Here is a 27,184-nt window from a genome sequence, read left to right on the forward strand (position 1 = left end):
AAAGAAAAAGAAAGTACACCTCATTATTCACATGCGGCAATACTGGCAAGCTTCTCAAAGGTCAGTCATGTCTAGTGGGAAGCCTGAAGGACTTGTCTGCAGCATATCTTGCTTTAAACATTGTTTTCACGAAAGTTACCTTACAACTCAGTATAGGTGAGTGACCTGCGCGCAAATTCTGTCTTGTCAGTGAACACCTCTTGGAGAAAAACAAGAGAAAAACAAAGCCAAGTATTTGTCTCCATTTTCTCATTCAGTTTATATTCATCTGTAAACATGTTCTCTGTAAAGTCAATTCCTTCATCATTTAAGCAGTATAAACAAATATTCCCTTTGTATATGACTATTAAAAAAGACTTTGGGGGGGGAGGTTTCAAGACTGGCTTTCTTTGTGTTACCCTGGCCATCCTAGAACTCGATCTGGCCTCGATCTCAAAGATTCACTTGCCTCTGCCTCCCAAGTGCAGGGATTAAAGGTGTGCGCAACCACCACCTGGCTAGGCCCTCTTTTTAATTAGATCTTGTCTTTGGTGGCCCTATCTTGGTACTGCCTAAACAGTTTTAGCCAGAAAGAATCCTGCCAAACCAGATAAGCAAGAGTTGTACCACCCACTGTCCCCACCCTTTCTGATCGCCCCCATCTGCCTTCAGCAAAAATCCTGTCAAGGGGGGGGGGGGGGGGCTGGAGAGATGGCTCAGTGGTTAAGAGCACTGCCTGCTCTTCCAAAGGTCCTGAGTTCAATTCCCAGCAACCGCATGGTGGCTCACAATGGTCTGTAGTGCGATCTAGTGCCCTCTTCTGGCCTGCAGGCAGACATGCAAACAGAATACTGAGAATAATGTATACATAATAAAAAATAAATTTAAAAAAAAGTGGGCCTTTACATTTGGGGCTGGAGAGATGGCTCAGCGGTTAAGAGCATTGCCTGCTCTTCCAAAGGTCCTGAGTTCAATTCCCAGCAACCACATGGTGGCTCACAACTATCCGTAATGAGGTCTGGTGCCCTCTTCTGGCCTTCAGGCATATACGCAGAAAGAATATTGTATACATAATAAATAAATAAATATTTAAAAAAAAAACAAAAAAAAAAAAAACAAAAAATCCTGTCAAGGCAGTTCACCAAGTACCCCTCTGTTCTTCATGTCATTTTGAGGCCGATTGTCAGATTTCCTAATCCTGTTCTTCCTGCTTCCCTCATCTTTTTTCTTTTTACAATCATCCTGAAGAAAGTCTAACTAGCCAGACGGTGATGTCACACTTGGGAGGCAGAGGCAGGCGGATCTCTGTGAGTTTGAGGCCAGCCTGGTCTACAAGAGCTAGTTCCAGGACAGGCTCCAAAAGCTACAGAGAAACCCTGTCTTAAAAAAAACAAAACAAAACAAAAAAAAAAAAAAAGAAAGAAAGAAAAGAAAAGAAAAGAAAAAGTGTTTTTTAACTATTTTAAGTGTCAAAATATAACAAATCTGAATGCTGGGATTTGTGACTGGAGTTCAAGCAGGTTGTAAAATATTCTAAGCATGGAAAAGTCAGATGACAGTGACAAGGACAGGGAAAAGTACTTGCTGCCAACTCCTCAAGACCTGAATTAGATGCCTGAAACCACTGGTAGGGGACCCTGACTCCCACAGGATATCCTCCGACTTCCACACATTTATACTATGGCATATGTGCCCCACACACACACAATCAATCAATAAATGAGAAAAAAAAAACAAAATCAAAAGATTACAAACCCCTTTAAAAGAGTATGGAGCTGAGGCTGTATGTTGGGGAACATTATTTTAAGGTGTGTTGCTTTTGTTTATGCTGCATTTGTTTAACTCTGTGAAGCTGTGACTCTTTGCCTGCCTAAAAACAACTCATGTTCCTAATAAAGGGCTGACCAACCAATAGCAAGGTAGTAACAAGGATAGGCGGGGTTAGCAGGCAGAGAGCATAGACAGAAGGGGAAATTTGGGAGCAAGAGAATAAGGAGCAATGAGGAAATGAGAAGAGGCTGTTGGGCTGGGCCCTCAGCTACTCAGCAAACCACGGAGAAAGAAGTAATGAAAGGTATACAGAAATAGAGAGAGATCAAAGCCCAGAGGCAAAAGGTAGATGGGATAATTTAAGAAAAGCTGGAAAGAAACGAGCTTAATTAAGGCCGGGCATTCATATGTGGGAATAAGCCCCCAGGCATGATTTATTTGGGAGCTGAGTGGCAGGCTCCCCCAAAAAGTCAAAAGAGTAAAAAACATCACACAATAGATGTAGGTCAGTGGTGGCGGATCACCACAATTTTTAATGTCCTGATTTTATCTCAAGGGCAAGAAGAAGGCAAGAAACTGCTCTGACCAGAGTGCTCTGCTCGGAATGTTTCTCTGGTGGAGATGTGGAGCATCAATAAAGCGGTCAGGACTGACGCTGGATCTCTGGCTCTGTGGTTGTTTACTTAGCCTTGGCAGCAAGTAAAAAGACCGGCGGCAAGAAGGCTATGCAGGCAGTTGCTATAGAAATCAGCAGTGAGATAAAGCTTATGCAAATAATGTATTGTTAGAGCTAGAGAGAGGGTTTGGTAGCTAGGAGCACACATTGCTCTTGTAGAGGACCCAGGTTTGATGATAAGCAGCTTTACACAGTAGCTCACAGTCATCTGCAATTCTAGTACAAGGGTTCCTGTGCCATCGTCTGGCTTCCAAGGACATCAGACATACATGTGGTATGTGGTACCCATATATACATGCAAGGAAAACACTCATACACATAACTAAATCTTTTTGTTAAAAATAATGTAAGTGACTGGGTGTTGTAGCACATGTCCTTTATCCCAGGCAAGAGGCAGCTGAGGTCAACCTGGTCTACATTAAGTAGGCTCCAGGCTAGCCAAGGCTATGTAGTATGAAGTGGTGTTCCAATGTGGGGATCAGATTTCCACATAGGGCCTGAAAAAGCTGAAAAAAGAAAAAATTCCCCTCCCCCAATGGATACAGCTCCTTTAAGAGGCTGTGCCATACAGCAAACACTTGAGTAGCTCGCACATTAAGTAGAAACAAAAAGCTAAGTAAAAACACCTGCCACAGAGCGGGCACCAGCTTCCTAGAGCTGGGGTGGTTGAATTAAATTCTTGGTTAAATGCTTAAACAGGTTTAAGGCTCACAGATCGAGAAGGGGGTGGAGCCAGCCGCCAGAGCCACAGCAATTTAAGGTTTGGCTCACACAGTCATAAAAGGCTAGAGACACACAGTAAAGATGGGCCCGGTGCTCCAGAGGACCTGAGTTCAATTCCCAGCAACCACATGGTGGCTCACAACCATCCATAATGAGATCTGGTGCCTTCTTCTGGCCTGCAGGTAGTACATTGTATATATAATAAATTTTTTTTTTTTAAAAAAAGATGGGAACTACACAGGGAGTCTGGATTTGTATGGTGTTACTGATTTCTTTTGTTTATTTTTATAAAACTAAAGAACAAAATGTAAGATTAAAAACCTGAGGTGGGATGCAAGCTACCAATGAAAAGCCCTGCCCTCGCAGCGTTCTGGTTCAAAAAGACTGTCCTCCACCACTCCGCCTCTTGTCATGTTCATCCCCAATAAATACCCCATCTCATGGACCAAAATGCTCCTCTCAGTTGGCAAGTGGACCAATGACATAATTCCCGAAACATTTCCCCCTTTTTGTGTAATTAAGAAGGAAAGGCTTGGTGCTAGAGAGATGGCTCAGCAGTTAAGAGCACGGGCTGCTCACCCAGAGAACCATGGTTCAATTCCTATTACCCGATGGCAGCTCACAGCTGTCTGTAACTGCAGTTCCAGGGAATCTGATGTAGGGCCATATTATTCAGGCCCATATTTCTACATTGTTTGGCAGCCAGAATTTCAGGCCAGTTTGCCCCTGCCACACAGGAGGTGGTCACCTAGCTTTTTGAGACAAACTGACGCCATCCTAGACAAAGGGTCAGGATCTGCTAATGTCGCTCTGCTCCTTCTTTGTAATTTGGGAGGACGTCTGAGTAAGAGGTGCTAATTCGTCTACGTTTGAGAAGAACAGCCATAGATATGAAGACGTGACAAAGGGGGCATAGATAGGTGTGGACATGACCACAGTCATTTTCCCGGCTACCTAGGAAACAGAATGCTAATCAACTTCCCCCTCAGTTTACATATAAAAACTGTATGGAAAATAAACGCAGGAGATTTTCAGGATGTGAACTCCGAATTTCACAAAAGATCCCTGAAAACTCCCTTCCGATAAAGTCATGTGAGTTATGCCTTTATTCCCACACCTCCCCACTGATCCGAGAAAAAAATTTATGGTCTGGGCTGGTCCTGGACCACAACGATCTGACCACCTTCATACCAAATAAACATAAAATAAAGTTAAATAAATATTTAAAAGAAGGAAAGACTCCAATTTTAACATAGTAAAACTATATACAATAAGAATTATTGTCACCGGGCGATGGTGGCGCACGCCTTTAATCCCAGCACTTGGGAGGCAGAGGCAGGCGGATCTCTGTGAGTTCGAGACCAGCCTGGTCTACAGAGCTAGTTCCAGGACAGGCTCCAAAGCCACAGAGAAACCCTGTCTCGAAAAACCAAAAAAAAAAAAAAAAAAAAAAGAATTATTATTGTCCAAATAGAAAGGAAAGGTAATTACCTTAACAAAAATGGAACTACATACAACAAGAACAATTATCAAGTAAGAAATACATTCTCAATGTCCAGTTCATAAATAACTGGCAAATTTATTTATTTATTGCATAATTAAACAAGCTGTATAGGTACCACTATATAGGTAATACCTTAAGCAAAAATGGAAACAGATGTACAGTATAAGTACAATAACATTAAATTTGTAACAATATACAAAAATAGGCCGGGCGGTGGTGGCGCACACCTTTAATCGCAGCACTCGGGAGGCAGAGGCAGGCGGATCTCTGTGACTTCGAGACCAGCCTGGTCTACAAGAGCTAGTTCCAGGACAGGCTCCAAAACCACAGAAAAACCCTGTCTCGAAAAACAAAAAAGCAAAAACAATATATATATATATATATATATATATACAAAAATATCTTAAACAGGAGTAGAAACATACATACAGTGTAACAAAAATAACCTTAAATTTGTATCAATATACAAAAATCTATACCAATGTAAATTATTTAAGTCTACTTATTGCTTTTAGTTTGAAATTAGATCCAATAATCTATCATTTTATCTTATATCTATATCCCCCTTTTTTTGACTGTACCCAATAATAACTTGTAAACAAGCACCCTACATGATGACAAATATCCATAACCGAGTAAAAGACCATAAACCACCCATACCCACCTCTTGGGAATGCGGGCATTGTGTTCTTAAAATTACTTCCTGTTGTCTGGGGGGGTGATGCTTCTCTAAGGGACCCTGAAAAAAAATAAAGCAACAGTCAAATCCTGGGAGAGTTAGCTGTGTCATGTGTTACCAGCTTCTGAGTAACGGGAAAGTGTAGGACTTATCTGAAGTACTGGCTGGAGTAGTGCCTGAAGGTGGGTCATCTCAACTAGCCACCTTGGAATTATCCTGAGCAGTTTGCAGCCCAAAGCCAGTCTTTAGGTGGTTTTTATCAGCTTAATGGCATTATCACAATCCAGGTAGAATCGTCGTTGTGGGACCCTCTCATCTTTTTTGGAGACTTCAGAGATTGTTGTTAGAAATGTTTATTGTTAACTGTAGAAAACGTAAACATATTAAATGTCATTCATATGCTATAAGTTAAAGGACCACGATCTACTAAATACGCCTGGGATATCCAGACTTAATTCCTAAATAGTTGTTTAAACTCAGGCCTGAAATCATATACAGGAAGCTACATGAAGCCTAAGGTTAGAATTAGTTAGTACTTTATAATAACATTAATATCAAAGCAAAGTTTATATTTTGAGATAATACTTATACCTTAAAAAAGTTTTAAAGAGTCAAAATAAATTTGACGGGTATGAGATTAGTGACAAAACAATAGTCTCCAGATTTTAGTTTTCTTCTGTCCCATACCAAGTGGTTCTTCTGATATGAGACAGAGACTTTGAATTTTCATTTAGCAGACTTGCTTGGGTTTAGAGAAGGAGAAAGCCACACTCCAACTCCAAAGCCAGCCTTAGTTTTGAATTAAGTTGGATTACATAAAGACTACCTGTTTAACGTGTCTGTAGAAACCAGCAAAAACAGACCTTTTGGAAGGCTTATGAAATCTTATTCTATAGGAAGTATTCTATACCATTGGGCCAGGTTACTCCTTGTCGTGCTACTTTTCTCCGATGGTTCTCCCTTCTTTTTTCAATGGTTCATTTGTCCAAAGCTCTTCAGATTCTTCAGTTGGATGTTTTTATTTTCTTGGACAGACAAAACCAAATCCCTGTCCCTACCTTAATTTGGTGAGTTTTCCCTCTTGTTAGGGTGAATCGCCACATTGGCTGATGAACGATCACCTCTTCTAATCAAAAGGTCTCTCCTGTTTCGAATGGAATCCTTGTCAATTTGACAGTATCCATACTTTTCTTTTCCTGGAAAAATAAAAGTAAAACCTCTTCCCCAACATAACATTTTCCACATCTTTAAAGTACACTGGCTGGTTCAGTTCAGTGGTTTTTTTCTGTTATCTAAAGTCTCTCTGCAGATGTTGTTCCCTTTTCTTAGCATTTAAAAAGTTTAAAATCAATAAAGTATTGTGCAATCTGACTCCAGGGGTCATTATTGCCCCTTTTGCTTATTAAGAATTTTTTTTAAAAGAGTTTATTATGTATACGGTGTTCTGCCTGCATTTATGCCTACATGCCAGAAGAGGGCACCAGATCTCATTCTATTTCGTTGTGAGCCACTGTATAGTTCTAGAAATAGAACTCAGGACTTCTGAGCCATCTCTCCAGCACTTAAGCATTTATTTTAAAGTGCAGTTACAACTTTCTATAACTGCTTGTCCTGTAGGATTGTATGCTATACCTGTAATATGTTTTATGTTGTAATATGCAAAAAAATTTCATTTTACTAGAGGCATACGCTGGAACATTGTCAGTCTTAAATAGAAAAGGTATACCCATCATGGCCATAACTTCTAATAGATGTGTAATTACAGAATCAGCCTTTTTAGAACTCAAAGTAGTTTCCCACTGAAATCTTGAATATGTATCTATGGCCGGGCGGTGGTGGCGTACGCCTTTAATCCCAGCACTCGGGAGGCAGAGACAGGCGGATCTCTGTGAGTTCGAGACCAGCCTGGTCTACAAGAGCTAGTTCCAGGACAGACTCCAAAACCACAGAGAAACCCTGTCTCAAAAAACCAAAAAAAAAAAAAATGTATCTATGGTATGGGGTACATACTTTATTTCTCCAAACTCTGAAAAATGAAACACATCCATTTGTCAAATTTTGTTTCTTTGACTACCCCAGGTTGATTCCTGCAAGTAGTGGAGTTTAGTTATACAAAGAACAAGTAGGACATTTTCTTATAAGTTCCTTGACTTGTTTCCAAACAATGAAAAATTCCCTTTTCAAACCCTTGCTATTAACATGGTGCTTCTTATGAAATGTTGAGGCTTCCAGCACATTTCCTAGCAATAGCTAATCAGTTTCATCATTACCTTGAGCCAGAGGGCTTGGTAGACCTGTATGGGATCTGATATGTGTAATATATATGGGATGATTCCTATTCCTATTTACTGTAATTGTATAAATAATGAAATTAATTCTGAATCATCAGGAATAAGTTCAGCAGTTTAAACACATAAAACAACTCTTTCTGCATATTGAGAGTCAGTAAGTATTCTAAGAGTTTCTGAAAAATCTAATTATACCACAAGAATAGCCTATAATTCTGACTTTTGAACAGAATCATAAGGGCTTTGAGCCATTTTAATTAAATTTCTTGATTTATAACCTGCTTTTCCTAATTTATTTGCACCTGCATAGAATATAGGGGCTCCAGGTATTGGTGTTCCCCATACAATGTGAGAAAGCCCCCAACTGGTTCCTTTTATAAATTGAATTCTCTTGGAGCTATATGCTGTTAATCTTTACCAAAAATTTATTGTAAACTTTTTGCCAGTGTTCTTTTTATTCCATAAGGAGGAAACTTTAGCATTAGTAAAAGGTATGACAATTTTTGTTGGGTCTATTCCTGTTCATTGACGAAGTCTCAATTTTCCTTTTAGAATCAATTCAGAAATCTTTTTTATATAGGTCTTTGATTTTTTTGTTCTGTTTGTGTGACCAAAATATCTATTGCAGAATATTATCTTCTCTCTGCATAAGAATTCCAGTTGGGGGGGGGGGCTAGAGAGATGGCTCAGAGGTTAAGACCACTGCCTGCTCTTCCAGTGATCCTGAGTTCAATTCCCAGCAACCACATGGTGGCTCACAACCATCTATACTGAGATCTGGTACCCTCTTCTGGCGTGCAGGCATATACGCAGGCAGAACACTGCATACATAATAAACAAACAAATAAATAAATTTTATTTAAAAATCCAGTAGGCATGCCAGGCATTGGTGGCATACTCCTTTAATACCAGCACTTGGAAGGCAGAGACAATTGGATCTCTGTGAGTTCCAGGCCAGCATGGTTTACAGAGTGAGTTCCAGGACAGGTTCCAGAGGTCTAGAGAAACCTTGTCTCAAAAAACCAGAGAGAGCCAGGCGGTGGTGGCGCACGCCTTTAATCCCAGCACTCGGGAGGCAGAGACAGGCGGATCTCTGTGAGTTCGAGACCAGCCTGGTCTACAAGAGCTAGTTCCAGGACAGGACAGACTCCAAAACCACAGAGAAACCCTGTCTCAAAAAAAAAAAAAAAAAAAAAAAACCAGAGAGAGAGAGAGAGAAAGGGGGGTGAAGGAGGGAGGGAGGGAAAGAGAGAGAGTTCCAGTAGGAGAACAGGTAGAAGGTAGAATAACTAGGATAAATCAAGCTCTGGATTCAAGTGACCCACATGTGCATTCTGTAATTTTTTTCTCTACCACAGCCAATTCTCTTTCAGCTTCAGCTGATAATTTTCTTGGACTAGTTAAGTCCTTGTCACCTTGTAAGTTTCTAAATAAATTACTTAGTCCATGAGTTGTTCATCCAGTTGTGTGCCAGTTAATGTCTCCCAGTAAATTTTGAAAGTCATTAAGGCTCCACAGTTGATCTCTCTGGATTTGTTCTTTTTGTGGTTGAATTTTTTTTTTTTTTTTTTTTTTTTTTTTTTTTTTTGGTTTTTCGAGACAGGGTTTCTCTGTAGCTTTGGAGCCTGTCCTGGAACTAGCTCTTGTAGACCAGGCTGGCCTCGAACTCCCAGAGATCTGTCTGCCTCTGCCTCCCGAGTGCTTGGGATTAAAGGTGTGCGCCACCACCGCCCGGCTGTGGTTGAATTTTGTAAACCTATTTTATAGTCTAAGTAATAAATAGAATCTCCTCTTATATTTTTTCAGGAGCAATCTGTAATTCCCAGTAAGGTATTATTTTCTTCATTTCCTTAAACATTTCTTTTAAGTTATCCATGTTTGAGTCAGCTAATAAGATATTGTCCATATAATGATAAATTATGGATAGAGGAGAATGTTTACAAATTATTTCCAACTGATCTCTATACATGGGAACATTTCTGAGACCAGACAGTAAATGTTACTGCTGTGGAATATTCCTTTACACTGTGTGAATATATGTCACTGTGATTGGTTTAATAAAGAAGCTGGCCAATAGCTGAACAGAGTAAGGGTAGGCAGGAGAGCCAGATTAGGAGAAAGCGGGAGGAGGAAAGGCAGAGTCTGGAATTGCCAGCCAGGTGCAGAGGGAGCAGGAGATGAACTTGCCATAAGTAAAGGGGCTGCAGTATGACAGAGTGTAAATAAGGAACATGGGTTAACTTAAAATATAAGAGCTAGTTAGTAATAATCCTGAGCTATTGCTTGAGCATTTATGATTACTTTAAGCCTCAATTGTAGGGCCCAGAACAAAGGGAGTTCCAGGACAGACTCCAAAGCTTAAAAAAAAAAAAAAAAAAAAAAAAGATGCTGTTGCCCACAGACAAAATAGAAAGTACTCCCCCTTTTTTTTTTCCAAGACAGGGTTTCTCTGTGTATCCCTGGGTATCCTGGAACTTTCTCTATAGATCAAACTGGCCTCAAACTCACAGAGATCTCCCTGCCTCTACCTCCCAATTGCTGGGATTTGTTCTTTTAGATATAGTTATTTTCTTTAATTTTTAGATATTCTTTAATTTTATTTTTGTGTATGTTCATATGTTTTGTCTTTATATACATATGTGTATCACATGCATGCCTATTACCCACAGCAAACCAGAAGAGGGTATTGAAATCTCTGGAACTGGAGTTACAGGTGGTTATGAGCTGCAGTGTGGGGGCTGGGAACCAAACCCCAGTCTTCTGCAAAAGCTACTGAGCCATCTCTCCAGCCCCCATTAGTTTTTTTTTTTCATGAGTGTGTTTATTTGCCTGTATGCCTGCTTGTATGCATGTTCACCGAGTGGTGCCTGCAGAAGCCAGAGAGGGCGTCAGATCTCCTGGAACTGGAGTGACAGGTGGCTGTGAACTGCAGTGTGGGGGCTGGGAACCCAACCTGGTCTTCAAAACTCGTGTATACATTTAACCACTGAGCCATCTCTTCAGCCCTTTACCTTGTCTTTGGAGACCAGATCTGGATGCTGAGATTAGCTACTTAGGCTAGGCCAGCTGGCTAGTTGCTCTCAGAGGTCTACCTGTTCCCACCCCCTTTCTAGGATACATTGTGGCAATGCTGTACCCACTGAGCTGCCTCAGTAGACCCTTTCCGAGTTTTTGAAGCAGTCTTTTTCCTTCCTCCCTTTTTTCTCTATGTAGCCCTGGCTGTCCTGAAACTCACTTTATAAACCAGGCTGGCCTCAAACGCAGAGATCTACCTGCCTCTGCCTCCCGATTGCTGGGATTAAAAGCCTGTGCCACCACGCCTAGCATGAGGCAGTCATTTTTCATAGCCAAAGTTGGCCTGGAATTCCTGGCAAGTCTTCGCCTCAACTTCCTGAGTGCAAGAATTACAGGAATATACCTTCATACCCAGCAGGATTTTTTAAAGATTTCATTTTATTTATTTTATGTATATGAGTGCTCTATCTGCATGTATGCCTTTATGCCAGAAGAGGACATCAGATCCCACTAGAGATAGTTATGAGACACCGTGTGACTGCTGGTAATTAAACTCAGGACCTCTGGAAGAGCAACCACTGCTCTTAACTGTTAAGCCATTCCTCCAATCCACCCCACTTCCCATCCCCAAGCAGGATTTTTAACTTATTCTTGAGACTCATTTTCCTGATCTCTCTCCTCTCTCCTCTTTCTCCTCCTTCTCTTTATACTTCTCCATCTCGTCTGTCTCTCTGTCTCTTTCTCTCGTGGACATTTGCATATACATTATCAAGAGAATGTGCCTAACATGTCTCTATCAGGGGGTATGTAAAATGTGTGTCACTGTTTGCGAGAACTCATGGGACTTTTGTTAGTTGAAGACTATAGTGAGTGCTTAAATATATTTCCGCCCTTTCTCTCCTTCCCAAGGCTAATTAAGTACTCTGAGCCTGTCCCCATATAAGGTCCTGTCTGGGGATGTTGTTGAGTATATTGCTCCTCCACCTTCTCCGACTCCCCTCTTTCCAAGCATATTTAGAGCTGGTGGTTTCCTCCAGCTGTCAGCTGGTGACTCTTGCTGCCAAAGATCTTGGCCCCCCCCAAACCACACCCTCCCACCCCCCTACCCCACCCCCACCCGCCCAGCAACAGTCAATGGGGAAGGTATTCAACTGGCTCAGAAGCATCGTTATCTTACCCAATAAAATGTTAATCCTTTGAATCCAGTCCCTTGGCCCTTCCTCCCTGACAAGCTCTGACCAATGAGATACTGCTTTATCACTGTCAATCTAGTATTTTAGAGACAGAGAAAAAAATACTGCGTGGAGAGAAAAGAAGGGGAGCAAGAGTTCGTGTAGAAAAAAAATACCCATCTCACAGCACTCTCCAGAAACCCTGGCTCTCCCACCACTACCACAAAAATAGTGATTGGACAAAAGCCCAGATTTCCTCTGCTCTAACCGCAGAAGTGAGAATATCATGGCCAGGCAGGAGGGGTTTGAAGAAATTGGTCCAACCCATGTTTTGCCTCAATCTCCTTCCCTGTTCAGATGAGTCCATCTCATGAAATGAGCTAGTCCGAACTCCTCTTGAACTTTAAGAAGTACGTCCCTTGTCAATCACTGCCACCTCTTTTTCAAGTACCTCACTGCTCCCTCTTTTTACCCTTACAAATAGATACGTGAACAATTTCAGTGCCTCCTTTTTTCTGTTTTCCCTCTTTCTACTCAGGACCTCTGGAAGTGTAGTCAGTGGTTTTAACCACTGAACCATCTCTCCAGCCCCTCAACTACTTCTACGCCACATCATAGTTCAAACCTACGGAGGCAATACTTAGACTGGTATTGACCAAGGTCATCTTGACCCATATATGAAAAGGTATATTCCCTCATCTCCGTTCCTAGCAAGAGCTTGTTGGACTCAACTTCAAGATGGGTGTTATGTGAAGCTTATATTCTGGCTGTGGGGCAGCGTGGAATATGGAAGACATTCCTGAAAGGGGTCAGGGGCTGAGTGACATTGAAGACTGGATTACTCATCTTTTTGAAGGGCTAGCTCTTTTTGACCCCCTTTCACCATATAAATCTACCTACTCTCTCAATCACAGAAGTAGTCTTTATACTCAATCCTTTCTAAATTTATTTTTATTTTGTGGCTATCCGTGATTTGTCTGCATATATGCCTGTGCACCACACGCATGCCTAGTACCCACAGAGATCATGTTGCGGGACATTTTGATCGCACTCTGACACTCCCAAGACTGCCCAATAAAGTTTAACTTGACTCAGGGGGCGGAGCCAGTGACCAGCTGACCAGAACTGACCACGGAGAAGCAAACAATTTGGATAGAGAAGATGCACAGAAAGGAAAAGGACGGGGACTGGAGTTTGAGTCTCTTGGTTGTGGGATGAGGGAAGAGATTCATCTCTTGCGGTGTCTCCCGCCAAAAAACAATATCAGCTAGCTGCTATTCAGCCTCTCTGAGCTAGCAGGTTGTGCCCAGCCTTTGACTCCTGAGTCTTATTGATAAATATAATGATAAAGATTTAATTTAAACCTACATATCACAGCTGCAACATAATCGGGGCTTAGGGACTGGAAGCCTCACCAGTCTGCCCCTGAGTGGCCAGCTGATGGCTGACTGAGGGGCCGTGGGGCTGTAGGTGATCATTAGAATACAATAGATTCGTGTGCAACCACTGAGCTGGCAGAGAAACACCAATACCCAAAGAAAGTATCGGATTCCATGAAACTGGAGTTGTAGATTGTTGTGAGCTGCCATGTGGGTGCTGGGACTCAAACCCGGTTCCTCTGGAAGACCAGCTAGTGGTCTTAAATGCTGAACCATCTCTCTAGCCTTCAATACATTTTTGGAAAAAATAAATTTCTCTTCCTCTTCGTGCCGCCCCCCTCCCTCGTGACAGGGTTTCTCTGTGTTGTCCTGAAACACTCTCTGTAGACCAGACTGATCACTAACTCATCAATCCTCCTGCCTTTGCCTCCTGAGTGCTGTGATTAAAGGCGTGTACCACCACCACCCAACGCTCCTCCTCCTCTTTTGAGACAAGGTTTTGTGTAGTCAGGCTGGCCTTAAATTTACTGTGATGTAGCAGCAGAGGCTGGCCTTGAAGTCCCGATCCTTCCACCTTCCAAGGAGAAAATTTCTTTGTATCAGCCTAGTGAACAAAGTAGTTTCTTAAAAATAATTGTTGTGAAAGTGATTTACAAAGTAAATTGCCAAGTGCCCTAAGGAAATGTGAGAAGGGCTATCATAGTGATCTACCTTCAAAAACTCAACCAGGAGCCGGGCGGTGGTGGCGCACACCTTTAATCCCAGCACTTGGGAGGCAGAGGCAGGCGGATCTCTGTGAGTTCGAGACCAGCCTGGTCTACAAGAGCTAGTTCCAGGACAGGCTCCAAAATCACAGAGAAACCCTGTCTCGAAAAACCAAAAAAAAAAACAAAAAACAAAAAACAAAAAAAAACCAAACAGCCGGGCAGTGGTGGCGCACGCCTTTAATCCCAGCACTCGGGAGGCAGAGACAGGCGGATCTCTGTGAGTTCGAGACCAGCCTGGTCTATAAGAGCTAGTTCCAGGACAGGCTCCAAAACCACAGAGAAACCCTGTCTCAAAAAAAAAACCAAAAAAAAAAAAAAAAAAAAAAAAAAAAAAAAAAACCAAACAAACAAACAAAAAAAAAAAAACAAAACTCAACCAGGGCTCCTCCTTCCTGAGCCCTGAGGGTGCTCAGGTTCCAGGCTCAACCTCTGCAAAGTTCGTTTTGCCCTTATCTTATAGTTCCTTGTACTATCCCTTTGTTTCTGTGCACAGGCAATGCACAACCTCCTCCCCAGGAGGCAATGTGAGCTCTTTAAGGACACGGTCATATATCATTTGTGTTTTTATTTTACCTTCGCTTGAACAGAGCTCGGCTTGTACCATAAGATCATAGTATTAAGGTCCATAAGCATATGGTCCAATTTTACCGGCTAGACAAAGCAACTGCAGATCACCTTAATTTTATTCCACTCTCCTGTCTCTGCCTCTTCCTGCCTGGTTGGTAGCAGGACCCTAAGACCCACCAGAGAACAAGAACAGCAGGGGGAGCCATGCTTGCTAGAGAGAGGAGTGAGGCCGTCCCTTCTCTCCGCTGCTGCAGCGTGAGCAGGCAGGCACTGTGCTGGGTGGTGTAAAGAACAGGGCACCGTGTGAAGCTCTGTCTCATACAGAACCTGATCAGCAAAGCCTTGCTCTGTAGCTGGCTTTTTTGGACAACCAGCCCTCAAATCATGACATGGAGACTTATTATTAATTATGAATGCTCGGCCTTAGCTTAGGCTTGTTTCTAGCTAGTTTTTTTTTTTTAACTTAAATTAACCCACTTCTATTAATCTACGTGGTTCCCTGAGGCTTGTTTACCTCATCTACGTACTGTCCTTTTTGCTTTCCCGTTTCTTCCATGTCTGGCTGGCTGGGCACCCAGCTGGCTGGTCCCTTTTCCATCTGCCCACCAGCCTTGCTTATCCCTCCTCTGCCTAACTATTAACCACTCAGTTTTTTATTAGTTCAATCAGGTGCCTTAGGCAGACAAGGTAGAACAGAACACATCTTTTCATAGTTAAACAAATGCAGCATAAACCAAGCAACACATCTTTACAATAGTTAAGCTAATACTCCACAGCATAGCTCCACTGAAGAGAGCGTACGCACAAACATCGACAACCTCTGGGCCTGCCTCTCAACCTCAGAGGCCCTGCCTTGCACCTCAAGTCCTGTCTGGCAGTTCCCACTGAAGGTGGTATGGCAGAGCAAGATGCCTTTGGTTTCTCCATGGTCCACTCTCACCTCGGGGTCTTCTCTTCCTACAGCTCCTTCCCACCTCAACATCCAGTCCCTTTCCCAATCCCTAGCAGGTCTGCATTTGCCACTTAACTTTCAAAACTCTCCACTATGCCTTTGCCCACCTGTCCCATCTATAACACACCCAAGACTGACTAGGTTATTCCTCTTGTTCCTCAAGGAAAGGAGATCCATTTCCGCTCAGTGCTGCTCCTCACATTCTGCATCACTGAACAGATGGCTCCACTCTCATTAGATCCATCTTCATTTTTTTTTTCTTTTGCTTTGCTGTTTATTGCTTACCAGACCACATCCTGTTCCTCTCATTAAATTCCATTCTAACCTCACATCTTCCAAGAAGTCTATTGGGCTTACGTTGATTGATGGTGGAGTCACTGTCCGAGTCAGTCATCACAAAGGTCACTTCTCATGTTACAACACCCTTTACTGTTCGAAAATCCTCGAGCACAGAGCAATGGGAGCAGTTACTATGGGCCCTGTTCCGTATGCTTGTAATCCAAAGTTGTGTATCAGTGACTTGCCCAACATCACCTAGGTAATAAGGTTCAGATCCATCAGCTCTAGAGTGCCAGGATGCTATTGCAACATCCTTCTCCATCCCTCAAAACCATCACTCTTACAACTACACTCTTGTTTGTGTTGAAGGAGTTGGGTTTTTTGGTTTCTGTATCTTCATGTTCTTGTTGGCTATATTGCCAAGTGTTTATTGTGTCTGCTTCAGGTGATTATGTGCCCACGGAAGTGCTAGACAGAATGGCCTTTTCTGACAGTGTCTCCCAATCTTAGAGTACGACAACTACGGGATCTGAGCCTGGGGATAAAGAGTGGCATAAGTGACATGGATGCTTGTCGGCTTTAAGTGCAGGGCAGACCCTCCATGGAGGAGGAGTGTGGACAGAACGCTGATGAGAATAAGAGCAGTCACCATTTGCTGAGTACCTGTGGAGGGTGAGGCGTTATGCTAGTTCTTTATTTACATTATTTAACCCTTACAACAAATTTCTAAGGGAGGTATTATTGTTATTGGCAAACGAGAAAACAAATGCTCAAAGATGTGGGGCCAAGGTGCAACCCACATTTGTCTGACCCCCAAAGGGGCATATAAATAGCAGACTTCAATCTGTACATTTAAAAATATGATAATCCCTCACTCCCTGAAGACCAATCCTACCTTTGGCTCTCCCTTTCCCAGCCAAAAAAAGCCAGGGAAAGGAAAGCAGGACAGGTTGTACCTCATACAAAAACACACGTGTGCACATACACACACACACACACAGACACACACACACACCACTTATATTTGTTACCACCACCCTGATTTCATAGCTAGGGTGGGGGCTATAAGGGGTGAGTTTCCCCAAGACCCTAGTCCCGTTCCCTGGTGCTAAATAAAAGCGAATAAATACTAAATAAATACAACTGGGATCCAGGACCCATGCTGCCTTCCCCTCTCCCTCCTGTGGCCTGCAGGGCAGAGGGGGCAGTTTAGATAGGGGACCATCTCCTAACCCCTTTCCATTCACCTACACATCACTGCCTCCCAGGGCAGGAAGCTAGGGCAGGGCCAGCCTGCAGTTTAGGGCAGAGAGGCAGGGCAGGTTTTGCCCTCTACAGCACTTCCCTGCTGTGTTTTAGCATGAGGCAGCTGCAGAACCCCCTCATTCTCCCAGATGAGTCCGAGGCCCCGGCACCCCAAAAGGGCAGCCGGGAGAGTGAGGTTATTTCCTGCCGGCCCAGGGACGCTTCCGAATGATCTCCAGAATCTGTGCCCGGCGGTGCAGCCAGTCTTGGGGAGGAGGGCGTGGTGTTGAAGGAACTGGTCGCGGAACAAAGAAGCTGTACCGCAGACGTGCGTTCTGTGGGTTGCCAGCCACCAGGACTTGCAGCGTCAAGGGTTGGGCCAGAGGCCCATGTCCAGACAGTGTCTCTGAGGCTGCCGTGGCTCCGCTATAGCGCAGACTGACTGCCCCAGGAAGTGTCACATCCGTGGGGGAGGGCATCAGCGTGTATTCACCATTGAGGGCGTAGGAACCATCTGGAAGCTTCAGGGCCAGGTAGATGCTCCTGGGGCCAGAACCCCCTTGCTGTCGTACAAGAATATGGGTGGCCCCGGCGGGGATAGTGACCACATCACTGTATCCATACCTGTGAGGAAAAAGTACGTGAAGAACTCGGCATCTCTCGAATCCCTTCAGCTTGCCCTACTGTGATTGCCTGAGTGTGTGTGTGTGTGTGTGTGTCTTCAGGCTTACACGAGACACGTATTCACCTGAGAACAGAGCTACCAGCAAGTGTGTCTTCCTCACTGGACAGTTCCTATTGCTGCTTTTTATTCCAGTGTCTTTCCAGTCCCGGCCTCCTTGGGGCCTGTCCAGTTCCTACTCTTATTTCTGAGGTCACCACCCCAGGAGGCCTTCCCTGGTGCCCTCAAAGGCTCTTACGGCATCCTGTGTCCCCTCTGTCCACCCTGTGGAACCCTGCATTGTAATGTCTGTCTCCCACTTTAGCATTTAGTCCCAAGCCCAGCACAGCAACCAGGAAAATAGAGGGGAAACAGAAATGGTGAAAAGACCTGAATTTTCTGAAGGAGCCCGACTGCTTGCTGCAGCTAGAACCATTCCCGCCGCAGACCATGCACTTGTCAAACTTCTTTTTGGAGCCAATAATCCGGTCACAGCCAGCATGGATACAGCGCCCCTGGACACAGACTGAGGAGCTGTCTGGGGAACACGGAGTTCCGTCTGCCACCTGAGGAGTAGAGGAGGGACATGGCTAAGGGTTCTTGCTAAGTCAGCAGGGGTTTGTAAGCTAAACATCTGGAAAGTGGTATCAGGAAAAAAATGGGTAAGGAAAGGGATGTAGTGGGGCTTTACCTATATGGAATTTTTTTTTTTTTTTTGAGACAGGGTTTCTCTGTAGCTTTGGAGCCTGTCCTGGAACTAGCTCTTGTAGACCAGGCTAGCCTTGAACTCACAGAGATCTGCCTGCCTCTGCATCCCAAGTGCTGGGATTAAAGGTGTGCGCCACCACCACCCAGCCTCTACAGGATTATAATGATAATAGTGATATGAGCATTTTCCCAGCATTGCCTATGAAACAGGTGATGTGCAAAATGCTTTATAAACAAAATCTAGGTTCCACAATTACTACATGAGATTTCTAAGGATGAAATTATGAGATTTAGAAAGATCACAAACTGAGAAGGCAAGGGTTTTTAGTCCCGGCAACAAAAATTTAATGGTGTGGCCTCTAGATGAACGCTAGAGGGCAACAGACCTGTAGGAATTTTCTATAGACTACTGGGGACGGGAGGGGGTCCAAAGCTGGTAGGCAGGGCATGCTTTGCCTTGAACCAGCCACTCTGTCACTACAGTGGGAGTGTCCGGATGTCAGTGATTTCTGGGAGGTCTGTCCACTGACGACTGGCTGTCCAAGAGTCAATACTTTGAGAGAGGACTCCATGGAAAGGAGAGTTGAGGACCTCCCCAAAAGGCCACAGGCTTCATTCTCACCAAATGGGGTACAAAAGGATGGACAAAGAGGGAAGGAAGCAGATACGACAAGTTAGAGCAGCTTCCCTGGCCACATATCCAGAGTTAGGCATTTGTTTCCCTAATACTGGGCATGGACAGACAAGATAGTGAATCTGTAGGCAGGCTGACGTGGTGTGATGCACTCCAGCAATGGTCTGGAGGGACTTCTCCCCCCCCACTTCCCGCAGGGATCACTGGGAAGCGTGACTGGGCATAAGCGTTTCTGGTCCTCACCCGTGGTTCCAGTACATAGTAGTAACCCAGTGCCCGGGCCTGGCAGGTGAGTTTGCACTGGTCTCGTGGGGCTACACCTGTGTAGCGAGGGACCCAGTCCATGGGCCCTGGGAAGCTCTTGAAGAGGTCCGTCCTGTGGTTGTAGGCAGCACACTGCTCCTCACGGAAGGTCAATGCTATAGGGATAAAATGGGCAGACTGAGCCTCTCTCTCTTCCCACTAGCCCACACAGCCTTCCACCTAGCCTCTCAGAACTTTAGCTGGCATGACATCTCTCTCCCTCACAGACTGCCAGGGACAGTTCTAGAAAGATAAAGAAACTCCCCCCGGAAGCGGAGTCAATTAGCACCTTAGTTCAGCACTCTAGGGACAGCACCTCTTCTCTAGCATCCCTCCGAGGGCTCTCAGCCTTCCCAGCTCTCACCTGAGCCGCTTGGGCAGTTCTCAGTGTTGCAGGAGCGGAAACGGGTACGGCGACCCTCGCAGTACTTGCCACCATTCCGGGGGACGGGTCTTGTGCAGTCCCGGGAGGAGAACTGGACACCACCCCCACAGCTCCTAGAGCAGTCACCCCATGGTCCCCAGGGACCCCAGCCCCCAGCCTGTGGAATCTGCAGAGGCACAGAACGGAAGTGGGATAAGTACACTCTCCTAGGTTCAGAACCAGTGTCCTCCCCGCAGGCCTTTCACCCAAGCCGAGCTCTGGGCTCTCACATCGAAGTCCTTGAGCTGGTCCACGTGAAGACAGCGGCCGCCCATGCAGGCCTGTGCGGATCCGCAGGGTGTACCGTCAGCCCAGGGTGAATGCTTAGTCTGGCACATAGCATGGCCATTGAGGTGGCCCGAGCACCAGAGGGCAGCACAGGGTGGTGGCAGCTGTGGACAATGGCGTGAGTCAGGCCCAAAGGTCAGTTGGCACTGGCGGTCGGCATCGTAGTCCTTGCCAGGAAAAGTCACTGGCAGATGCAGGGGAGCCTCTGGTTTGTCTAAGAGACAGTGCCCTGAAAGGGGGTTAAGGTACAAAGTTAGCAAGAGCCTGAAGTGGGCTCTAAGGATTGCCAACTGAAAGCCTGGGCTCCCTGGTGGCTAAGGTACCCTCAGCTACACCGTATTGGATGCTTATTTTGTGATCAGTACTGGTAAAGCCTTGAATCCACATGACCTCATTTACTAACCACACCACTGTGAGATACTGGCTGTTAGTATAGCTAACTTATCGGTTAACTAACTGCAAACCCAGAGAAGCCAAGTAACTTAAGCCGCGTATCTGCATGTAACAAAGAGCTCAGTCAGCACAGAAGCCAAAGTGCTTCCGCCTGATCTCACTCACCATAGAATTTATTATTGTTTCTAGTATTTGGGCTTTGAAAACTTTTTTTCTTATCATATTCACTTATTTGTCTGCACATGCCACAGCACATGTATGGAGGTCAGAGGACAACTTGCAGAGGTCGTCAGGTCATTGGGCTTGGCAGCACTCACCTTAACCTGCTGAGCCATCTTGCTGACCCCATTTGGAATCTTGGGGGCGGAAATTCATTCACTCCACAGCATCACATAGCTTGGAACTCACTATTACATAACCCAAGCTTGCCTGGAAGTTATGTGGCAATCCTGCCTTAGTTTCCCCAATACTAAGATTATAGGCATATGTTACACTGCTTAGTCCTGCTATACATTTTTTTTTTTTTTTATAGATATGGTCTCTATACAGTCCTGGCTGTCCTGAAATTCACTACATAGACCAGGCTGGTCTCAAACTCACAGAGATCCATCTGCCTCTCAGTGCTGGGATTAATGGCATGTGCCACCATGCCCATCTACAGAATTCTTGAGAATGCCTCTAGTCAGTAACTTTGGGGAGCTGGTGAGTTGGCTCCACAGTTCAGAGCACTTGGAGAGGTCTGGAGTTCAGTTTCCACCACCTACATCAAGTAACTCACAAACTGCCTCCAGTTCCAGGGGATCCAACACCCTTTTTCTGGCCTCCATGGGCACCTTCAAGCTTGTATGCATACACATATACACTCATAAATAAAAATAAAATAAACTTTGGAGAAAGTCATTCTGTTGTCTTGTAGACTTTATCGAATGACAAGGTAATTACATGATTTATAGTCAATCCATTCCATTTCAACACTGGACAGTGCTAGTCCTTAAAAGGTCAATTCTTCTTCTTCTTCTTCTTCTTCTTCTTCTTCTTCTTCTTCTTCTTCTTCTTCTTCTTCTTCTTCTTCTTCTTCTTCTTCTTCTTCTTCTTCTTCTTCCTTTTGGATAGGGTTCTTTTGTATAGCTCTGGCTTTCCTGGAACTTGCTCTGTAGACTGGGCTGGCCTCTAACTCAGAGACCCTCCTGCCTCTGCCTCCCAAGTGCTAGGATTAAAGGTATGCCACCACTGCCCAGCTTAAAAGACCAGTTCTAATTGTATGGAGTTAGTATTTGTCTCCCTTACCTGTACTATTTGTTTTCACAGGAAGTGGGAACCATACAAAGACAGCAGCATTTCTGACCCCATTGCGTACAGCAGAGGCAGCACACATGGAGGAGTCAGTAGGGCCCACAGAGAATGTTCCAGAAAGAAGAGCCCAGTGGGAGAGGGCAGGAATCGAGTCTTATTTTGAGAAAGATGCCGCCTGCTTACCATAGCCATTGTCCAGGAAGTCCGTGATGAAGCGGGCACTGCACGGGGACCAAGGCTCTTCAGGATCCACGTGAGCCATAACTGGAGCCATGACATGGCGAGTGGAGCCCCCCTGCCCGTTCAGATTAACACATGGCTTGGAGTTATCATGGAGCATGTTGAAGACATGGCCTGTAAGAGAAGAGATCCTGCTAGCATCCAAGGGTTCCATCCTGTGTCCTCGGGAGGGGGGTGGTCCATCATAAGCCTGGTTGCAGCTGCTGCTGATCAGATCCACCTCCCCTCCCCCACCTCAAATCTCCTTATAGTTCTCTGAAGGTTCATGTGTAGCCCCTATTGCTCTGTCTTCTCTTCCCCAGAGGAAAGGCCTCTTCTGCTTGTTGTCCACTGTAGCTAACACTCCCAATCCTCAGTCCCCATTCCCTTACTCTCTCTCCTTCTGAACATGTAATTCATGTACATGTATACAGTTCAAAGTAGTTCCCACCTGCTACTTTTTTTAATAGAAAAATCTATATTTGTCTGCACCCAGAACAGAAAAGGAGATTGAACTTGGACCTGGGCCTGGGGAGGAGGAGGAGGAGAATACCTTGGTACCCCCATTTGCACTCTAGTGAGCGCCTTAGCTCCTTATAGCATCCCCAGTACCCTTCAGGTCCCCTTCAGGGGCCACACTGCCCCAGTGCTCCCTTACCCAGTTCGTGAGCAGCAGTGAAGGCCGACTGGAGTCCGTCATCCTCCACAATAGCACAGCTCCGAGCCGGATCACACACTGTGCCCACATCAGCCATACCCAGAGTGTCACAAGTAGAGACACCACACAGGTCCTGTGGAGGAGGAGCACAGAAGATACTTGGGGCTGATACTCAGATTAGTGAGGACCCAGCATGGTCCGGGCCGGGATGGTCACTCCATGGCAGGATGGCTGGGGCCAGGTACATGTTGCACGACTTTAGAGACGCCCTTTCCATCAGGTTTGTGTATGGGCAGTGTCTCTTCGTGTTGTGGTTCTTTGGGTGTGGTACTGCCTGGGAGCCTTACCTGACGGGTGAACAGAATGGCTGTGTCAAAGTGGTCAGGATCTGAGTCCTCAGGGGTGTTGAGGCCCCGCTGCCAGGCGCAGAAGCTGCGTAGGGTCTGGGCTGCACTCGGCCCCACTTGGGGCCCTTCCTGGCCTGACCCCAGGATCACTAGCCGAGTCACCACCAAGCTGACGGGGTTTCGGATGCTTGGGTGCTTAAAGGCCTTGGCTGCTGCAGCCATAACTGTCAGCAGGTAGCGCTTTAACCCTGTACCATGGAATGCTGCCATCTTGTCATCGGCCACCACCAGTGTCTCCACGAATCTACTCAGAGAAGCAAAGCGCTGAAGAGAGGGGGGAAAAAAGAAAAAAAAAATGAGAGGAGGGTCCTGAAACAGCTGCCCAGGCCCATGGATCCCTTCTCCTCTCCTTCTCTTCCTGGGTCTAGAACTCAGCAGAGTCAGCTGGCCCTCACACGCCTCACAGGATTCCTGAAGTGACTGGTTTGGACCCTCCCCCTAACCCCAAAGCGCAGGGCTTTTGTGGTAATGTTGAAGAATCAGCTGTTGTTCTGAAAGAGGAGAAGGCTTTGCCACGTTTCAGGGCTGAGTGGGCCCCAGAGGTGAAAAGCAGCTGGGCCTGCTTTGGGGAGGGGCACTGGGGTCCCTGAGTGTGGCAGGGGTTGTCGGAGCAGAGCTAGAGAGAGGGCTGGGCTGTCACAACGACCGATGTGTCTGCCCTATGTGGTTGGAGGAACAATTCAGTCAGCAGCTAGGGCCACAGCCAGATCTCAGCGTGGCGGGTGTGGAAGGAGCGTCTGGTCTGGATTAAAGCTAGAGAAGGGGTGGGAGAGAAAAAAAGGGGGAGACCCAGGAGTGGGAGGGAGGAAAGGATGGCGCCTCCCGCAGCCTAGCAGCCAGCCCACAGTGTGGGAAGAGGATTGACCCAGAGGTATGGATGCTTCTCCTCGCCTGGCCTATTTCGCCATTTGCCAGAACAATTTTAAAGGCAACGTCAGAAGCCAAAAACCCCAACCCCATCAGGCCTCAAACTTCACTTCTCTAGCTGGGGGTGGGGGTAAAAATCACTGGGGCAGAGAAAAGAGCCTAGGCCAACAGGCTGTTAGGAGAGCTTTACTGCTGGGAACTGTGTCAGCAGGAGACTCCACCGCCAGGAAGGGGCGGGGTGTGGTGGGGAGGTCGGTACAGCCCAGAGAATCTGTGTTACCTCGGGGAATCCTCAGAGCAAAGCAAATGGCTAAGGCAGGGAGAAGCCAACACTTTTCAAAGTAAGGGTAGTGGAGATGGAAAGCAGAGAGGAGAAAGGCTGAAAAGCTAGAAGTGGAAGTGGGAGGAGAGAGGGTGAATAGGGGTCAGTAGGACAGACTTGGCGGGAGGATAATACGGGACAAAAACTCCACGGTTGCCTACCTTGGTTCTTCGGGGAATGGGATTGGGGCTCCCAGAAGGAGCCTTGACGTTGCACATGGGACCTTGGCTGCTGTCAGGACTCTTCCGGCGTAGGATGTGAGCCCCTGGTCCCCCAGCAGAGTTAAGGGAGCCTCCCTCCAGAGGCTGGAGGTGGAGTTCAGCCCCTCGGTACTGCAGCACCCCTAGTAGGGCTCCCCCGTCCCAGTGCAGAGATGCCACCGACTCCGGATCTCTATTGATGGTGCCAGTCAGGTAGGTACCCGGCTCTGCCCCACCCAGCATCTCAGGTGCCTGGCCCAGGTACTGCACTGTCAGCCCCTCTACCTGGACCCCAGGGTCCTGCTCTAATTCTAGTAGTAGCACCTCCCCAAAGGCCGGCAAGCGGTACAGCAGCCTGGCAGGGGTACCTGAGCCAGGCAAGACGCTGCCATTGAGCTTCTCTGGAAACACGATTTCCTCCTCCCGAGGGAGGGGGCTCGCTGCCCAGGCTAAGGGCAAGAGGGAGGCCAGCAGCAGCACCAGCGACCGCCTCCACTCCAGACCAGAGAAAGGCACTGTGTGAAGCTGCAAGCGGAGTTGGGTCCTTCGCAGCCAGTACCCAGTCAAGCCCCTCCCGGGATGCAAGCCCATCTGGGACATGGTACCCGTGCTGCAGCTGGGATGGATTGAGGCCATTGGAGGCATCAAATCCTCCCCACCCTAACTATGGAAAACTCCTCGTTAAAGCCGGAGGGGATCGGATTTGTGCCAAAATCTGAGGCAAAGTTTTTAGAGGGGCTAGGGACGTTCAGAAATGAAGAAAACAGTCCCTGGGCTCAAGAAATGCGCCTAAGGACCTCTCTCCTCCAAAACTTCCTCCTGTGCCCTTCTCTCCTGGGTCTTTGTCTCTTCTTCAGCTTCTCTGGCTTCTCCCTCTGCCCAGTTGTGGCTTTCCCTCAGTGCCTGCTCTGTCTCTGCCTCCCTTTGCTGTCTCTTTGTCTCTGTCTCTCTTCTCATCAGTCTCTTTCCTTTCTGTGTATCAGTGGGTCTCCCCCGGGTTCTCCCCAGTCTCTCTCCCCGCCAGCTCTTTTAAGCATCCCGAGCCTCCCTCTGTGTGTGATTGGCTGATCTGTAAGCCACTTAGCCAGAAGCTCAGTGGGACTCAGACGCATGTATCATCGCTTCCCAAAGACCTTAGTTGTTTCTTTTCTTTTCCTTTTTTTTTCTTTCCCTTAAAAAGAAAGAAAGGAAAAAGAAAAAAAAAAAAAAGAGGGACTTGCCCAGGGGAAGGGAATCTCTAGCAACCAGATGCATTATGGGCACTGAGCCAGCCGATGACACATCCTTTTCCCAAATCCCACCAGCAGCCCTCAGCTGTCTCTTTCCCTTTTTGGTGGGACAGAGCCCCAAGGGAAGCAGGGACTCGGGGAAAGGGCCTGGCGAACACACACAGATGAGATTCTGTCCTGGGAGAATTCATGTCCCTACTGTCCAGCCTGGAATAGCCTAGACACTCTCACATGTCATTTTTGCTGCCCTCTACTCCAGAGGTTGATTTCAAGCTGTCTGGGTTTAAAAGGAAGTGGTGAACAGGTAAAGAAGTATTAAGAGAGAAGAGAGGATGGGACCAAGTGGAAGAGGCAGTAGAGACAGGAAAGCAGGAGACAGCAGTCAGGACCTTTCTGTTGGGATGAAAATAAACAGATGACAAAGGAGGAGTCAAGTCAACTACTTTTCTTTTTAGAGGAGGAAGATCCAGAGTATATCTTTTCTGCTCTCTCCCTCTCCCCCCTCTGCTATGCCTTCCTGAGTTACCCCTACCTTATCCAAAGCATGGAACAGTCATTCCACCCTAGGCCTCCTCCTCCCCGACTTCCGGACTGCCCATTCCCCTGGCTCAGCTCCCAGTAGCTTCCCCCAGGCTCTTGGCTCTGTTCCTACCTACTCCCAACTATCCCAAACCCTCCCCTTCCTTAAGTCAGTCAGCTTCTCACCTAGACAAGACCTGCTCTCTTGGGAATCCAGATTACTCAAAGTCAATCCCTGCTTCCCCCCACCCCCACATTTCGAATTCAGTGGTTCCTGGAATATCTAGTAATCTTTGACTCCTCATTCTCCATGGGACAGAGCGAGAGACTGCAAACAGCATTTGAGGGTACTAAGAGAAACAGGAGCCTAGAACCTGGGATGGAGCTAGTGATTGGTGGGTACATGTGTGGAGAAGGGAGCTAATGACTTCTCTGATTCAGAACTGGAGGGGACTAAGGAAATTAATAGTTGACTCTGAAGGCAAGGAAGCAAAGAGTTCAGCAGTGGGGTAATTTCTGTCCACTCCACCCTGTGTCCACTTGTTTCCCCAGGAAATCCCCAGGAAGGAGAGTACACTCAACAGTCCCTTCCCTTTCCCAGAGAAGCACCACCTCTCCTACCCCATCCCCTTTATTCATTCTCTGCCTTGTCACCTCCTGTCCCCGATGGACATCCATCATATTCATCAGAAGGCTTCCTCTCCCCCTCCCTTCCTGCTCCAGTCACTAATACCTGCCCTGGTGCCTATCACTTCCTGAATTACCCGCCCTGTGGTGACTTCTAGTCTCTCCTCTTGACCTCATCACATGCCCTGGCCCTCCCTGGTCCTGAGCAGAGGGGTTGAGGCTGGAGGAGTCACACAAGGGATGAGGGACCAGAAGGGACAGGGGCAAGAGGAGCTGTCACCAGGGTGCTCTTATTGCTTCTTTCCATCCCCCCATCGGGAGATGAGAACAAAGAGGGTGAGTGAGCAGAGCAAGACAAAAGGCCATAGAGTGGCAGCCACAGCATGTGGGGGGTGTTGGCAGAAGGGAGAAGGCACAAAAGATGCAGTGTCCTAGGC

At 46.3% G+C, this 27,184-nt stretch overlaps 1 protein-coding gene across 2 annotated transcripts; it reads right to left on the minus strand.

Annotated features, from left to right (window-relative positions):
• Nucleotides 1-15,989: 15,989 nt before the first annotated feature.
• On the minus strand, nt 15,990-25,359 carry Adamts4 (ADAM metallopeptidase with thrombospondin type 1 motif 4). 2 transcript variants are annotated; one of them, XM_057770953.1, is made up of 9 exons: nt 24,334-25,359; nt 22,924-23,247; nt 22,577-22,709; nt 21,883-22,053; nt 19,956-20,242; nt 19,666-19,852; nt 19,242-19,417; nt 18,047-18,222; nt 15,990-17,619 (listed from the first exon to the last, which is right to left on the minus strand). In XM_057770953.1, exons 1-9 carry the CDS (start codon nt 25,015-25,017, stop codon nt 17,193-17,195), a joined length of 2,565 nt encoding a protein of 854 aa, XP_057626936.1. In that variant the 5' UTR covers nt 25,018-25,359; the 3' UTR covers nt 15,990-17,192. The 2 variants fall into 2 exon arrangements, with proteins under 2 accessions (XP_057626936.1, XP_057626937.1); XM_057770954.1 differs by lacking the exon at nt 22,924-23,247.
• Between the last annotated feature and the right edge of the window lie 1,825 nt (nt 25,360-27,184).

The sequence above is a fragment of the Chionomys nivalis genome, chromosome 5 (genome assembly GCF_950005125.1).
Source record: "Chionomys nivalis chromosome 5, mChiNiv1.1, whole genome shotgun sequence".
In the NCBI taxonomy this organism is placed as follows: Eukaryota; Metazoa; Chordata; class Mammalia; order Rodentia; family Cricetidae; genus Chionomys; species Chionomys nivalis.

Coding starts and splice junctions, on each gene's coding strand:
- Adamts4 (XM_057770953.1), bottom strand. CDS start 25,017: ATGCCTCCAATGGCCTCAATCCATCCCAGCTGCAGCACGGGTACCATG. Junction 22,054..22,576: donor CACTGCTGCTCACGAACTGG/GTAAGGGAGCAC, acceptor CTTCTCTTACAG/GCCATGTCTTCAACATGCTC. Junction 17,620..18,046: donor GGCTCCTTCAGAAAATTCAG/GTCTTTTCACCA, acceptor TTTTCCTCACAG/GTATGGATACAGTGATGTGG.